This window comes from Pristis pectinata, chromosome 17 (genome assembly GCF_009764475.1).
Source record: "Pristis pectinata isolate sPriPec2 chromosome 17, sPriPec2.1.pri, whole genome shotgun sequence".
NCBI classification, from domain to species: domain Eukaryota; kingdom Metazoa; phylum Chordata; class Chondrichthyes; order Rhinopristiformes; family Pristidae; genus Pristis; species Pristis pectinata.
In genome coordinates, this window is record NC_067421.1 from 26091621 (window position 1) to 26108313 (window position 16693).

The window sequence follows — 16693 nt, forward strand, 5'->3', positions numbered from 1 at the left end:
CATGTACTTCTTTCTGTAGGCTGGTGCTGTTGCTTCAGAGTTTCACACACTATGTTGATGTTCTGATGAAGGATCAGAGTATCCCTGTTTCCAAGTCAGTTGGTCCGTCCATGTCTGTTGGCCTGGTAGTGAAGAAATACTGGAACAGCATGCTTAAACTTGGTTCCCTCTACCAGCAGGTAAGCACTGGGTTCTTATAATTTAGGATTCACTGTCAAAATATTTGTAAAACTGCTTTGCATTCAATTCATTGAAATTTAATAATGAAAATTGAATACAGACTGAAAATATCAATCCTTAATGCTTAGTATTCCAACATTTTTTTTAATCTTTCTGTGTTTCTCCTTGGACATAAAATTGTACCTTTAAGAAGAAATTGAAGGTCAAAGGATTGAACCTAGATTGTTCTCATTTGTTCAGCTCAAAGTCATTGGCAATTGCTTTCATCACCAGCTTAATCTATTGCACCAATCGTTTTTATTCATTTTTAGGATCTGGATATCACTGGTATGGACAGCATTTATTGCCCATTCCTAATTACCCTTGAGAATGTGCTAGTGAGGTACCAATCAATGCTAATCAAAGATCATACATCATTTTTTTTCCAAATTCTTCAAACTGGATTTACTATATAACAAATCAAATTGCTCAAATAATGTCCTTATACAATTTGTGCTTAATTTTTTTTCTTCATTTGGATTACTGTATAAAACCACAATATTTTTGCTGGATACTACTCACCTACACCCCCCTAACAGGCCTGTGATTCGGGACATTTTCAGTGATACTGACTGATGGAGTTTACAAAAGTAAATAAAAATGTTCATATAGTACTTCTCACGACTTCAGGTATCTCAAAGTTCTTTGCAGCCTTGTGAAGTGCAGTGACTGTGTAACATGAAATGAGACAAATACATTTGGTATAATGGTGATTTTGGTTAAGAAATAAATAAACTCCCTCTGCTCTTCTTTGAAGCAGGGCCATGAAATCTTTTATATTTATACAAGGGAGACATTTAAGGCCTCTGTTTAACATTTTAGTTGAAAGACAGCACCCTAAAAATGCAGCACCTCAAAGTGCACCATGACAGTCTAAATTATGTGAAATATCTAGAGTTTACCCATAGCTCTTCAGAAATACTCAGTAACCCCACTAAGACAACCCCTCTCTGACTAGAAGCTCATTTGCCATTTCTCATGTTCACATTAAATTCCGGCAGATGTAAGTCTTCCCAAGTTGCTAAGAGAATCAAGCTTACATCCTGTTTCTCTTAGTCTATGCCCAAGGTGTAACATTTATCTTGACATCACCTGGCTTGGGAAGAGTTGCACTTATTAGAATCTGATGTGGCCATTGGAAATGGTAACAAGCATCAGTCAAGACTTCACTTCAGAGTGGGATTACCAAGGTGGAGTTACGTGGCAGACTTCACAATAACACAGGAAGGTATTGTTACTTTCATTAGTCCATCCTACTAGCTAAAGAATTGTGATATGCTAGTCTTAAAATCTGAAAATTACTTTGTTTTATTTATACAAAAATAGTGAAACGTCACCCACCTTGCGAAAGTACTACATTATGCATTTGAAAAGCATATACTGCAACTGTCACTAAATCTGATGGATTGTGTCTTATATTAATAGAAAAAGTTAATGCTGGATGACCTTGCTAAACTACAAAGTGATCTGATGAATTCCAAGGCAGAAGTCGAAAGGTTGAAGAATTGTTCATCTATACCTACCAACTCATCTTCCACCCCTGGAAGTATCAAATCTACTGCGATGACACAATTGCCTGTGTCTGCTACACCTACCCTTCATTCTGCACTAAGTGGAACACCAAGAAACTGTACAACTGGTATTGCCACAGACACTCGGAGCATTGGCTCACAGACAGTGGAATCAGCCTTGGTACCATGCGATGCCTGTGCCCGCACTCAAGCGACCCTTAAGAAGGTCAGCAATTCCATTATCACCATTTGCCATAACCAGAATATTCCATCTGCTGTGAGCAGGTTTCAGGAAGTGGTGAAGGAAACCCTTGGGGATGGAATAATGACAGCAACTGATGTGGCTTATTGGGCCTCTGAGCAGAACAAAGACTTAGCACGAATAAACAAACATCTCACTGAACTCATGAACAGCATTAACCCACTAAAGGCTGAGCTACAAGCCACAGAAGAGCAGCAAAACAAAATGAAGAAGAAAGTAGATAATTTTAATAAAGAACTTGAAAAGGAGAAAGAGAAGCAGCTCTTGAAGATAAAAGAGTTTAACAACCAAATAGAGGAGATTGAAAGGAATAACTTTGAGACAGTAGCAAAACTTGAGAAAGATAAAGAGACACTCAGAAAAGGTAATCCAAATTTGACATATTTACCAGATGGTGAGAAAATAAAATATTTTTAAATAATGTGGGATTCATTTGGCATTAATGCTAAGGATAAATCTTTATTTGATTTAATGCATTGGGCAAATCCACCTGACTTAAAGCAGTTCTGTAATTTTAAAACTGCTTTCCTTAAACAGGTAAAAATTTGCTTGCTATTCCCTCCCTGAAATGACAGGCTGCTTCCCTTTACAGTCCAGTATTCAATAATTTATATCTGGTAGGTTGGAAACCTGTGAGTTATAGTCTTTAGCTCTGCTGATGTTAATTCTATAGCTCTGTTTTAGGAAGTGCTACATTGGAAAAGAAGTTATCAGCTCTGGAGGAGAAAATCCAGGGGCAACACAAGCTCATTAGAGAGCTTGGTAAGTCTACAATATACCTTTACTGATATCTTCTGATTCCTTTGGGACTGAGGAATAAAACTTAAGAAAAAAAACCTTGAAACTTAAAATTTAAGGTCTAGATCAGATTTTGTAGAATGTACAGTATGTGTTTGGACCTGATCATCAGTGGGTCCCTGGATTATCATTAATTCCCTCAGAGCTGCTTTGATATCATCCAATTCTCTCTCTTAGATTTCATCTCCTTTGATGGGCTTTATGCCTTGCTTGATAATTTTCTGTACAACTGGTTACCAGCTTTCATCCTATATTGTACTTCTTTTACACAAGTAGGTGGCAGTATATATAATGAAATATCAGTAGGCATCAGTAGGCACGCCTGCACTACTTTCAATATCCACATCCCCACAACACCAAGTCTGAGCCACCATGTGATTATGGAGGACATATCTGGCGACATTCTTATTGACTTGCAGTGGTTGGCAACAAATCCAATGCTTACAAAATCCAGTACACATGTTGTGGACTATGTGCGGCCTGAAAAAGTGAGAATAATTTAACAATATAACTTTTTTATGAACACACACTGGAGGCTACACTTAAAGACAATGAACAGCAAAAATATTAAAATACAATCAAGGGCAAGTATTTTGCTTAAATAAACCGAAGGAATGTGGTTGTCCTGATCTGTGCAGGACAGAGATTTGAAGAAGCACTTGGGATACTTGTAAAACAGAACAGTATTAAGTTTTAATGTCTCTAAGAACTTGCTTACTTTATCATCATTGATAGAAATATATGCAGGTTCCTGATGTCAGTCAGAGATCCCCATACTCCAAAACTGATTGGCAGCTTATCACAATGCCTTTAAATGTGGTCCATCATTCCTCTCTAGGAATGAACCCACTAATAATTAACAATGTTTCTAATGTTCCTTTTAGTTTGTGTTCAGGGAAGACTGGCAAACATTTACCAGCTCCTTGCATTTACATTGCAAAATATGGTAAAATCTTAGATCTAGTTTATCACATGTCTATGATAGTGACTTAGGTAAAGCATTTAGTAACACATGTCACAAATGTATTCACCAACACTGAGCTCTAAGAAATACAGGATAAACTATTCTTACTTTGGCTGTTATTCCTGGACAGAGGACTCTAAGCAGAGGTTGCTGGAAGAAATGAGAACCAAAATGGCAGATATAAGTGAAGTGCTGACTCTTGAGGAACAACTTAGACTAATAAATAATCAGTTGGAGAGTACAATGGAGCAGCTCAAAACGATTAGCAAAGAACTGGAAAAAGAAAAAATGAAAATCAACAACATGCTGAGACACGAAGAGGTAAATGGGAATATAAAAAGCACAATACCTTTGTGATTATTTAGAGTTTCCACTTAATTTTATTGATTTTTCTTTAGTACAGTTTTCCTGATATTTGAGGAACTTGTAAAAATGATCACTGAATTTTACACACAGGTACTGCTTGATTTATGAAAGGGTTACATTCCTGTAACATTTCATTTAGTGAAAGTTTGTAAATCGAAAAAACTAGACAAAATGTATTATGGATATTTCAGTACAGTGTATTCCTATGCACAGAGAGTGGCAAACTATTTGCTACCGTGAAAAATAGCTTGTAATTTGAAGACTCATACTCCAGTGGGTCAAGAAGTTTAAAGCGAAAATTTGTAAATCGAGCAATATATTCCATGCACTAATTAAAAAGAAGCTGTCCCTACTTTCAGTGTGAAACAATCATTATCAGGAGTTCCTGCTGGTTGCATTCATTTACAGGCCTTCAAGCAGGCTCCAAAAATTAAGCTGGAACTTTTGGATGCAAGGAAATTGAAATTTTGAAAAATATTGAGTTACTTTTATTTGTAATTTACTAAGGAAATGCCTACTGTACTCCAAGATGACTTTTAAATACAAAAGAAAATTTTAGTTATTTTCAGCAATATAAAATCATGGTTATTGAGAGTCATAGATTGGGACTGATTTTAAAATGTGTTTGAGATTATTTTCATCTGCATTAGTCAAACTTAACTTGTATCTGACAGGTATTATGGTAATGTATTAAAATGCAAAATGATTGTGCTGGATCATGGCAGCTTTTGCACCATTGCAGCAAAATTGTTTTACACCAGCCAACAGAAAGTGAGAGGAAGTTTAAAATAACAAATTTCACGACATATGTCAGTGATAATAAACCTGATTCTGAAGTTAAAAATGGTGAGGAAGGAACAGAAAGCAATATAAATTTTGAATTGCTCGTTACAAAATTTCAGTCTTTGTAAAGGTGAATGAAGATATGGTTTTATACACTTCCAAGTTTTATCTTTTTTTTATATACCCGATTCATCTCTGACTCCTACTTCAAGTCCATTAGCCTTCATAATCTGCTGGATGGTGCTTCTTTCCACTTTATTTCCTATAAAGCACCATCCCTTTATCCCATTATCATATCACATTTGTTTTCCACAGCACCATATTTAAAATGACCCTTTCTGCTTGTCCAAGGCTTCCCTTTTATGGTGAGATACTTGGCTTTACTACTTCATTACCCAAGTCTTTGCTTTTGTGTTTTCCAATCTCTGATGATAATATGGACTTAAGACACTTGGATATTGACATCACTGCACTGAGCGACATATATTGGAGCAAGAGACAACCATCATGTTCATCAAACCAGTTTCTACAAGCTCCAAATGTGATCACATGACCAAACATGTTTTCCCCAACCCTCTCTGCTTTCCAATGTGATGGTTGCTTGAAAACACCTTTCTTTACTTTTGCATCACTCCTACTTCCCCCAGAACCTGACCATTCAAGGCAAGAACATGAAAACTTTTCATTTATCTCCAACATTGCTGTAGTGGCTTTAAATACACTGTTTAAGATAACATGTACTTCAAGGATGGGAAAGGCACAATCCTCTGACAGGACATGATCAGCAAGGAAGGAGTAGAGAAGACTAATTATAATAGAGTCTTTCTCTTAACAAAAATGCTTGAAGTGTGGTCTTGTCACAATAAATATTCTTTTTCCTCAGAGAAACAAACACATCATTGACAACACCCAGGTCCAAGCACTGGTACCCAATGCATGACATGCTGATGACCGATGGACTGACCACCACCTAATCCACTCTGTTAACTTCATCCACCTAGATCCAAAACATCAGTGTCATAGACTTGTACCGCACGGAAACAGGCCATTCGGCCCACCACATCCATGCCAACCAGTGGGTACCCATCCATATTAATCACATATTTCAGCACTTGACCTACAACCAATGCCTAGCTGATTCATGTTTTCATCTCGTCACCTCTTAAATGCTGTTAGAGACTCTGCTTCCATCACTCTATCCAACTGTGCTTTCCAGGTGTTCAGCACTCTCCAGGTAAAAAGGTCCCCCTCAGATCCCCTCCAAATCTCTTTTCCCATACCCTAAATTTATGTCCCCTAGTTTTATTCACCTCTGATAATGGGGAAAAGATTCCTGCAGTCTACCCTGTCTATACACCACATAATTTTATACCCCACATCATGTCCCATCTTAACTTCCTCTGCTCCAGGGAGAAAACACATCTAGACTCTCCAGTCTCTCTTCATAACTAAAATGCTTCATTCCAGGCAACATCCTGGTGAATCTCCTCTGTACCCTTTCTAGTGCCATCACATCTTTCCTAGAGTGTGGTCACCAGAACTGCATGCAGTGCTCCAGCTGTGGTCTGACCAATATTTTATAAAATTGGAACACAACCTCCTGCTCTTGTATTCAATGCTGACTAATGAAGGCCACCATCTTAACCATTACCTACCCTCGCTGCTACTTTTAGTGTGCTGATGCTTTCCATGTCAATAGAAGTTTTGCCATTAGCCAATTAACGTTGAAACTATCAAGGACCTTGAAAAGCAGTTCTCAGACTGTGCCTTACAACCTACCTGTTAACTCCCAGCCCATTAGGAGTCACCCCAGAATGTCCAGTTATGGACTTCCCTGAAGTTCACCATAAATGGCACCTGTGAAGAGACTCTTGGCTTCTCTACCTAGAAGACCAGGACTGGTTTGGTGAGAATAAAAAGGAGCTAATTCCTTGTTTTTTTTCTGGATTAAAAGCTCCATCTTTATTCAAGGGAAAAGAAACAGCTCCATGGGCACCTGAAGCTAGAAGTCAGGCAGAAAACCCTTGAACTGCAGAAATCCTAAAACATACCAGTGAACAGTTTCAGTCACAAACCCACAATCTCCTTGTCTGTATCTGAGATGAGGATAGACCATGGAACCTTAGAGATGCTGCAAGCATGACTATCTTCAAGAAAGGAGACCAATCCGACTGTGCTAACTATTAGAGGGGTCTTGCTGCTGTTTCCACAGGAAAAGCAATCCCTTGTACTACCAGAGTTTTCCTCAACAGCTCAATCCCAGTGGACAAACTGCTGCTTCCCAAATCACAGTATGGATTCTGTCCACCCAGACACAACATGCACACGATATTCACCAACTTCAAGAAAAATGCAGGGAGCATCATTATACATGACCTTCTTCAATCTCACTAACCATGACACTAACACAACTGAAATAATCTCAGTGAAGACCAGCATCAGACAAGATTGCATCATTTCCCCAACACTTTTCTCGATCTCGCTCACTGTCACAACACGCCTTATCTCCAACAAACTTCCTGTGGGAGCAGAGCTTGTCTTTAGAACTAAATGTGAGACTGTTCAACCTGTGGTAACTACACTGCACAGCCAAGGATACCTAAACCTCAACTGTCAAACTGCAGTATGTAGATAATAAATGTATACATGTATGCTCAGAAGCTGACTCTAAGCCATCATCAACTTGTTCAATGAAGCATACTAGAAGATGGGCCTTACACCCAACATCGACATGACCAAGATCCTCTACCAACCAACCACTATTACACCATGCTGCCCTGATCCAATAAAGGTTCATGATGAGACCCTGGAAATGTGGACCATTTCCCATGTCTTGAGAACCACTTCCTAGCAAAAGCAGACATTAATGATGAAATTCATTATTGCCTTCAATGTGCCAGCACAACCTTTGGTTGATTGAGGAAAAGGTTATATGAAGATGAAGACCACAGACTTAGCACAAATCTCATCATCTATCTGGTAGCAGGAATCTGTGCTTCTCATGTGCTCTGAGACATGGACCACCTACAGCAGCATATCAAGGCATTGGAAAAATATTACCAACACTGTCTCTTCAAAACCTTCCAAATTCACTTAAAAGGTAAAGAAACCATGTCAGCATCCTCTCCCAGGCCAACATCCAAAGCACTGAGGCGTAGTTATTCTCAGTTGGATATGTGCAGCAGGTCCCATCATTCACATGCCCAACAGCAGACTCTCAATACAGCCACACTATTTTTAACTCCTCAATGGGAGAAAATTACTAGGCAAAATAAAAGATTCAAGGAAGAATTCTTGAAGAAGTGCAACATCCCCATTGACAGCTGGGAACCTCTGCCAAATGATAGCTCAACGTGGAGAAAGAGCATTCTGGATGGTACTGGGAACCTTAAGGCCATGCACTGGAAGCTCACAGAAGCCTTGCGCAAGTGATGGAAGGAATGTTCCACCTCGCAGACTTCCCACTCATCCACCCCATCTGCCACCTCAAGCTCCAGCTGTGGAAGCACCTGTGATTTCCACATCGTTCTCTTTAGCTACCTCAGATCACTAATTCACACATCCCACTGCTGTAACAATCTCCATCCTAAAAAATGAATTTCTCTCCTCTACCTGAATATCAGCAGGGAAGCATGATATTTCTGATCCCAAAGAAGTGCCTTAGAAGAATAATACTTCAGAGGCATAATCATTAACAAACACCACCCCTGTACTAGGGACGTGAAATGTGAATTCAGTTTATGGACTTCATTGTTCTATATGTATATAACCTTGATCTGCCTTTCACTTGCATCTGTTTTCTCACACTGATGACAGTTCATGTCAGTTTTCTATTAAAAATTTTACAAAATCTGCATTAGTCTTGATTCTCTCCTCTTCCCCATCCTCTCTGCCTTTTCAACTACACAAGGCAGGAAGTAGGCTGGAAATATATTCTGGTAGGAAAGGGAAGGGTTTAAAATATGGGCTTTATCTTGGAAAAATTTAGCCTGAGAGAATACAGTATTATGATTGCAGGTTTATCTTTCAAACAATGCTGTCTGAATGTATTCAGACATAGGCATGGTTAAATAGGAAAAAAAGTACAAATTTTATAAAAGGACATTAAGGATCCACAGGAAAGCATTTCTGGCTTGAACTGTTTTATTTTAATTACTTAAGTCTCTGAAAGCTAAGATTAAAGCTCTGCTACAACAAGTTGATGAATTGGATGAAGAACGTGAAGGGCTGAATACGAAATTAGCTGAGTCTGAAGCTGGATTTGACCAACTCGAGGTGCAGCTGAAAACAGTCAATGAAGAGAAAAGCAACCTACAGCGCCAACTCCAAGAACAACTGGTAGGTGCTCAGGTTGTTAGGTTATTTTTAATAATGTTGAAGGTACACCATGTTGCTAACTACAAAACTAATTTCTTTACTTGGATTGGGTATCTTTTTCCCCTGATCTTTTTGGTTATTTTCCCTTTAGGCTTCTAAAATCTCTCTGACTATGCAGGATGTTCTTAGTTTAACACATTACCACACTGCAGCTAACTTTGAGGAACTGTAGATCACAAGTCGGGCAACTAATGCTCTGATATTTTCTTCCTTTCCTATACAGAACGATGGATTTTATTTTATGTTCCCCTGCAAACTACAGCTTCAGAGTAATGAAGTTAATCCCATGTACATGTGTTGATGAGGCTCTACGGGGCACTAGTGAGGCTTCATTTGGAATATTGTGTGCAGTTTTGGGCCCCACATCTTAGGAAGGATGTGTTGACGTTGGAGAGGATTCAGAGGAGATTTACGAGGATGATTCCAGGAATGAAAGGGCTTACGTATGAGGAGCGTTTGTCGGCTCTTGGACTGTACTCACTGGAGTACAGAAGAATGAGAGGGTACCTCATAGCAACATTTAAAATATTGATAAGAAAGGACAGAGTAAATGTGGCTAGGCTGTTTCCCTTGGTGGGTGAGTCCAGGACCAGAGGGCACAATCTTAGAATTAGAGGGTACAGTTTCAAAACAGAGATGAGGAAAAATTTCTTTAGCCAGAGGGTGGTGAATTTGTGGAACTCCTTGCCACGTACAGCAGTGGAGGCCAGATCAGTGGGGGCGTTCAAGGAGGAGATAGATAGATATCTAAATAGTCAGGGTATCAAGGGATATGGGGATAAGGCCGGTAATTGGGATTAGAATAGTTTTTGTTTCTTCTTGCCTCATTCCCCATTTCTCATTTCTATTTCCCTTTCCTTGGAGCAGACTCGATGGGCCAAATGGCCTGGTTCTGCTCCCTTGTCGTGTGATCTTGTGTACTACTTTATGATATAATATCCTGCAGCTCCAATGCATTGTGCACCACTATAACTCTACAGTATGTTAAACAAAGTCTCAGAACATTCAGCAGGAGTAATGCTATACTTTGTTCTTTCTTCATTGGCAACAACTGCATAACATCCAGAAGATTTTATCCAAGGACAATGGCAATATAGTGGTGCAGTGGCACAGCAACTGCTGCCTCACAGCTACAGTGACTCTGTTTTATATTGACCACTGGTGTGTGGAGTTTGCATATTCCCCGTGACTGTGTGGGTTTACTCTGGGTATTCAGGTTTCTTCTCACATCCCAAAAATGTGTGTAGATGTCTTGGCAAATTGGCCACTGTAAATTGCCCTTAATGTAGGTGAGTGGTAGAATCCAGGAAGAGGAATGTGTGTATGTGTTGGCGGGGGGGGGGGGGGGGGGGGGGGGGGGGGGGGCGCAGTGGGGGTGGAGAGGGTGGAAGGCAGGGGTGGAATTGATGGGAATGTAGGGAGAATAAAATGGGTTAGAGTAGGATTAGAGTAACAGTGGGTGCTTGGTGTCTGTTTCCATGCTGTATTTCTCCATGACTCTATACTTCTACTAGGTGCAGCATTACTATAGCAATTTGGACAGTGCTGCTGGTAGAAAATATACTCACACACGGTGGCTTAAAAGTTAAGGCAACCTTTGAGTCAAGATTCACTCAAAGCCAGTGTCAATTTGTATCTATTATTAAATCTAGGGAAGGCAAGAGCTTCATTTATGCCTCAGTTCTGGCCCGACTATAAATGAACACAGCCCTCTTGTGGAATACCTTGTGATCTTCACGTCATATGGACTAAATACAGTACATTCAAACAAGGTGTACTAATACCTTTCCTATGGTTATTTCATCCACCAAACACTATTACATAGAGGAAATCAAGATCTTGAAGTGGCAAAAATGCACTCTGCAGGTTAATTGCTTTTCATTTTTTCCTTTCTTATTACAGCAGCACACAGAGCAACAACAGGAAGAAAAGCATGGTCTGGAGAAAATCATGTTGGAGCTAAAACAAAACCTGACCCAGCTAGAAAGCCAGGCTCAAGAATATAAAGAGCAGCAAAGGCTTCTAGTAACTTTCCCCGACTTAAACATGCCAGATGAAGCACAGTGTGAGAGTAAGAAATTATTTTTAAACATTCAAATAGCAACATAAGATAAACATCTACTGAACACAAAAGAAGAACAGTATTCAAAATGAAACATGAATTACTTGTTATTTTGGTTGGTTCTTTCAATAAAACCTTATGCCAAGTTGTTGAAAAATACAGATGGATGTTATGCAGATTAGGACATCATAGGCAATTCACATATTAAAAGGAGTATAAAACCTGAAAATCAAGTCTATAACCTCTAAAGACAATGCCATTAGGTATGTGGGAATGCTATCGTCTTCAAGTCACACACCTTCTTGACTTGGACATATTGAATAAAGCCATTTCCCGCCAAGTTCCACAAACAATTTGTTCTTTGCTCCAGATTCCAGCATCTGCAGTCTCTTGTGTCTCCATTCGACTATCCCTCTGCCACCACAGATGTTGCCTGACCCGCTGAGTTCCTCCAGCTATTTGTTTTTTGCTGTTGAATAAATCCAGTTCTCCATGATGGTTGGGGGAAAATCTTAGACCTCCTCCTTTCCTGATCACACTGTGGGTGTAATGTTGCTACATGGACTGTAGCAGCCCATCCCAGCTTCCCAAGGACAAACTAGGAATGAACAACACTTGGAGATCCATAATCCATGAATGCATTTTAATATGTGCCTAAGATGAACAGTCAAATTGATATGGTTAATGTTAATTTTTAAATTGTATAAACCATGAATATTAAGCTCCTCATCTGGCAAATTTAATTATGTGGTTGGGGTGAAAAGATGCTGCAGTCCAAGTGCCCTTTAGTGAGTGGATGGAAAACTGAAGAGTTCATACTCCTTTACTGAAAAATAAGGCCCGTCAAGCAATTGAAAAGATTGTTAATTGCAGTGTTAAACAATAATAGAATACCAAAAATTTCCTTTTCATTGAGTTCAGATAAATGGTTTAATCACTTTTGTTTTAATGTATTTTATTTCATTCAATGATTATTGCAAATGGATGTATTTTAGAAGATCAAATAAGGATAGGACAGTAAATGGTGGGGCTTGAGGGAGGATTGATTAACAGAAGGATCTTGGGGTACAGGTCGATAAATATGGCAGCATAGGTAGAGAGGGTGGTGAAGAAGGCACATGGGATGCCTGCCTTCATCAGTCATGCATAGAACATAAGAGCAAGGATGTCATGTTACAACTTTATAAAACATTGGTTAGGCCACACTGGAGTAGCGTGTGCAGTTCTGGTAGCCACACTATAGACAAGATGTGATTGCACTGGAGAGGGTGCAGACACTCACCAGGAGAGATTGGATGGGTTGGGTTTGTTTAAAATGCTTCCCTGGAGCAGAGGCAGAGGGTGTCCTGATAGAGGTAAAGAAAATTATGGTTGGGGGGGGGGGGAGCAGTAGAAAGGGTGGATAGTAAGAATCTATTTTCTTTGGTGGGAATGCCTAAGACAAGAGGGCTTAGGTATAAGGTGAGAGGTGGGAAATTTAGAGGAGGTCTGAGGGAGCTTCCCCCACCCCCCCACCGCACAGAGGGTGGTTCGTACCTGGAATGGGCTTTCTGAGGAGATAATGGATCCAGTTACTTTCACAACATTTAAAAAGCATCTAGACAAGCACATGAATTGCCAAGGCACAGAAGGCTACAGAAAATGGGAATAGTTTAAGTACAGTGGTCAGCATGTACATAGTGGGTTGAAGGGCCCATTTCTGTGCTGTACAACTCACTGATGCTATAATAATATTTAAGTATTTTCATTATTTTTTTTAAAATAATGGTTGAATATTTCCAAATGTTGGACATTCATAAATGGTGTTTTGGAAAGTTTTGACAGTTGGTCATGCCAGGTGGCATGGATTTGCCATCTGTCAAATTTATTTTGAGCAGTTTTATGGGTGGAACAGCTCACCACTAATTAAAAGATCTGGTCCTAAGCTTCTTAAAAAAAAGTTTTTAAAAATTTAAGGTGTCTTATTTTTATTAGCACACCGGCTGTGATAATTGACTCAGTGAAGGGTGTGCAAGTGTGATTGAGTTTCAGTCCTTACATCCTGGGCATTTGTATGTCCCACTGATACTCAATGGGAAAGATCACATATTGAAACAGCCAGCTGGGCGAGGATGATTGACCCATGTAACTGTACTCCACTAACTGAGCCAAAGTTTTCAGGAGAATGGAGGTGTAAATATTGAAAATAAGGAAAATAGATGTTGTGTTTTAAGTTTAGAATGTAAATGCAGTTTACCAGTTGTGATTTTATTCCTGTTAGGTACAGGTGATATTGCACTGGATATGGAGAAACAGTTACAAGCAAACAGCATACGTATTAATATCCTGGAAGAAGAGAACTCTCGATTGAGAAACACTCTCACAATGCTGCAGAAAACAACACAACAAGGAGTTTTGAAGGTGAAATTCAACAGATAGGCATTAGCTAAATTCTTCAGTCCCTTACGTAGTACCTAGTTCTTTAATTTCAACAGGCAATCAGCAGAACCAAACTGCAGAAAAGCCTCCTTTTGTTTTATGAGATGGTGCTGTATTCTCACTGGAAACAGTTATTTCTAGCAGAAAATATTTCTTAGCATGATATTGGTAATATTTTTACTTCATGTAATACACATAACACAAAAATTGTTCATTTTAATATGACCTTTTTTTTCTCTCATGGTTTAAGGTCTTTCCACAGACAAAACTTTGGTCATCCACAGGGCTGCCAGAAGATGGACTAAAGCCAGATGGGAGTGCAGAGAGGAACAGTCATGACACAGTGTAAGAGAACCACATCCAACTTTCTGGTGGGGGGGGGGGGGGGGGGGAGGGGGGGTGGCTAGTGAGGAGAGGTGTGGAGGGGGAGGAGAAGGAAAGTATAATTCTTACAATTTAACATTTGTAATATTTTCATTATTTAATTAATCCCTGCTGCTGGCAAAATATAAGCATTAGTAACTATTTCAAGCAAATGAAGTATGAATATATTCAAATGTTACAAGAGATTGTGAGAAGTTACAACCTCTCAAACAAACAGTACAGTGGGGAGAAATCTCAACAGATCATGACAAGCAATTTGGTCAAGTTACAAAACAACAAAGTGGGAAAACATTGGTAGGAGTTATCTAGTTGTAATATTGGACTAAGCAGAAACCAGGAAATTAGAGGAGCATGTAACAGAAGTAACAGTAATCTACATTTGTACTGGTCAAATCAAATTCATGGTAATAAGCCGGAGGACAAATTCAGGGATTGTAGATGAGAGGATTTTTTTAAGATCAATATATTGGCATCTACTATGGAAAAGACCATTTTAGATCTTGTTTTGTGCAATGAGAAAGGGTTAATTGTTGATCTTGTAGTTGGGCTAGTAAAGAGTGACCATAAGAAGAAATAATTTTTCAGATGCAAGTTTGTATTGATGCAGTTTAATCTGAAACTAGGGTTTTAAAGCTAAAAGAAAAGCAACAATGAATGGATGAGGGAAGGTATGAATTTGGACAGGCAGTGACTAGCATCTAAAGAAATAATGCATAATTTTCAGGAAAAAAGTATATTCCTTTAAGATGTACAAACCCAACAGGAAAAGTGGCCCATCTGTGGCTGACAGGAAAAATTAAAGATAACATTAAATCCAAGGAAGAGTGTCAACTAAAACTAAACTTTCACATTATGTTAGAAGCATTTTAGAACTCAAAGCAAGACCAACAAATCCATTAAAAAAACTTTGAGTTAGAATACGAGAGCAAACTGGTGAAAAATAAGAATGGATTGTAAGAGCTTCTACAGGTATCTATAATGGGAGATAAGCAGTGACAGTGGAATTAAACAACTTCTTTGTACCTGTATTCATGGAAGACACAACCCTAGAGATATCAGAGAACCAAAAGGTCTGGTGAGAATGAAAAATTGAAGGAATTATGTTTAACTAAACAAAAAGTACTAGATAAATTATTGAAATTAAAAGCTGATAAATCTCAAGGACCTAATAATCTACATTCCAGAATTTTGTTCTCTGGTTCCCACCTAAAATTTTATAGATTCTGGAATTGTTCTTGTGGATTGGAGGGTAATATTTAAGAAATAAGGAAGAGAGAAAATAGCAGATTACTGACCTGTTAGTCAGACAGTTGTGATGGATTCTATAAGTGGAGGATGTAATAACAGAAGGCCTTGAAAAGAATGAGAGGATTCAGCATGGATTTATGAAAGGAAAGTCATATTTAATGAGTCTACTGAAGTTCTTTGAGGATGTTACTAGTACATTAAACAAGAGAGAACCAATGGATATGATGTATTTGGATTTTTAGAAGGCTTTTGATAAGGTCTCCCACAGGAGGTTGGTAAATGAGGTTAAAGCACATGGATTCGAGGATAGTATACTTACATAGATTATTGACCATTGGACAGAAAGCAAAGAGTGAAAATAGACAGATCTTTCTCACATTGGCAGGCTGTGACTAGTGCAGTACCATAGGAATTGGTGCTTGTGCCCCAGTATTCACAATCTATAACAACAATTTGCCAGAAGAAATCAAATTTGATGATCCATACAACCAGGTGGGTTTGAGAAGTGGGAGTAGGATGTAAAGAAGCTTAAAGAGGATACAGATAAGCTGGGTGAGTGGCAAGAACATAGCAGATACAATATAATTTGAGAAAATGTGAAATTAGACATTTTGGTGTACAAAACAGAAAAGCAAGGTATTACTTAAATGGAGAGAAAATGAGTAATGTCGATTTGCAGAAGGACCTAGGTGTTTTATAGACAAGTCACTGAAAGCCAAAAGAAGGTGAATAGTATGCTGGGCTGTATTACAAGACGATGTGAGTACAGGAGTAAAAGTGTAATACTGCAATTATATACACCTTAGGTGAGACGGCACCTGGAAGGTTATGTACCATTTTTGGTCTCCTTACCTAAAAAAAAGGATATACTTGTTGAAGAGGAAGTGCAGCAATGATTCCTTACATTAGTTTCGGGGATAATGGGTTTGCTGTACAAGTAGAAACTGAGTAGACGAGGGCTGTGCTCTCCAGAGCTTTACATAGGTCTCATTAAAACTTACAGAATTCTTAGAGGACTCAGCAGGCTGGATGCAGGGATGACACTTCCTCTGGCTGAAGTGTCTAGAACCTGGGGTCACTGAATCAGAACAAGAGATAGGCACTTCTCTGGCATCATTATAACAACAAATATAAACCATTTAAATATCAACTTTACAGGGGGACAATAAGAGCTACAAGAAGTGATGGTGTAAATACCAGGCCACCATCCAACCAGAGATTCTGGAATGAGCAAAAGGAAACTTCCCCTCCTACCGAACAAAGAAAAGAACCTGCAACAAATATCTTTAATCCACTAGAAA

The 16693-nt window shown here is 38.9% G+C and overlaps 1 protein-coding gene across 1 annotated transcript; it reads left to right on the forward strand.

The window, feature by feature from the left end:
- The first annotated feature begins 110 nt into the window (after positions 1 to 110).
- LOC127579188 (coiled-coil domain-containing protein 157-like) lies at positions 111 to 13760 on the forward strand. The gene is made up of 7 exons (XM_052031797.1): positions 111 to 179; positions 1645 to 2356; positions 2677 to 2754; positions 3885 to 4075; positions 9065 to 9241; positions 11183 to 11351; positions 13603 to 13760. The coding sequence occupies exons 1-7, from the start codon at positions 111 to 113 to the stop codon at positions 13758 to 13760; spliced, it is 1554 nt and encodes a 517-aa protein (XP_051887757.1).
- Positions 13761 to 16693: the final 2933 nt, after the last annotated feature.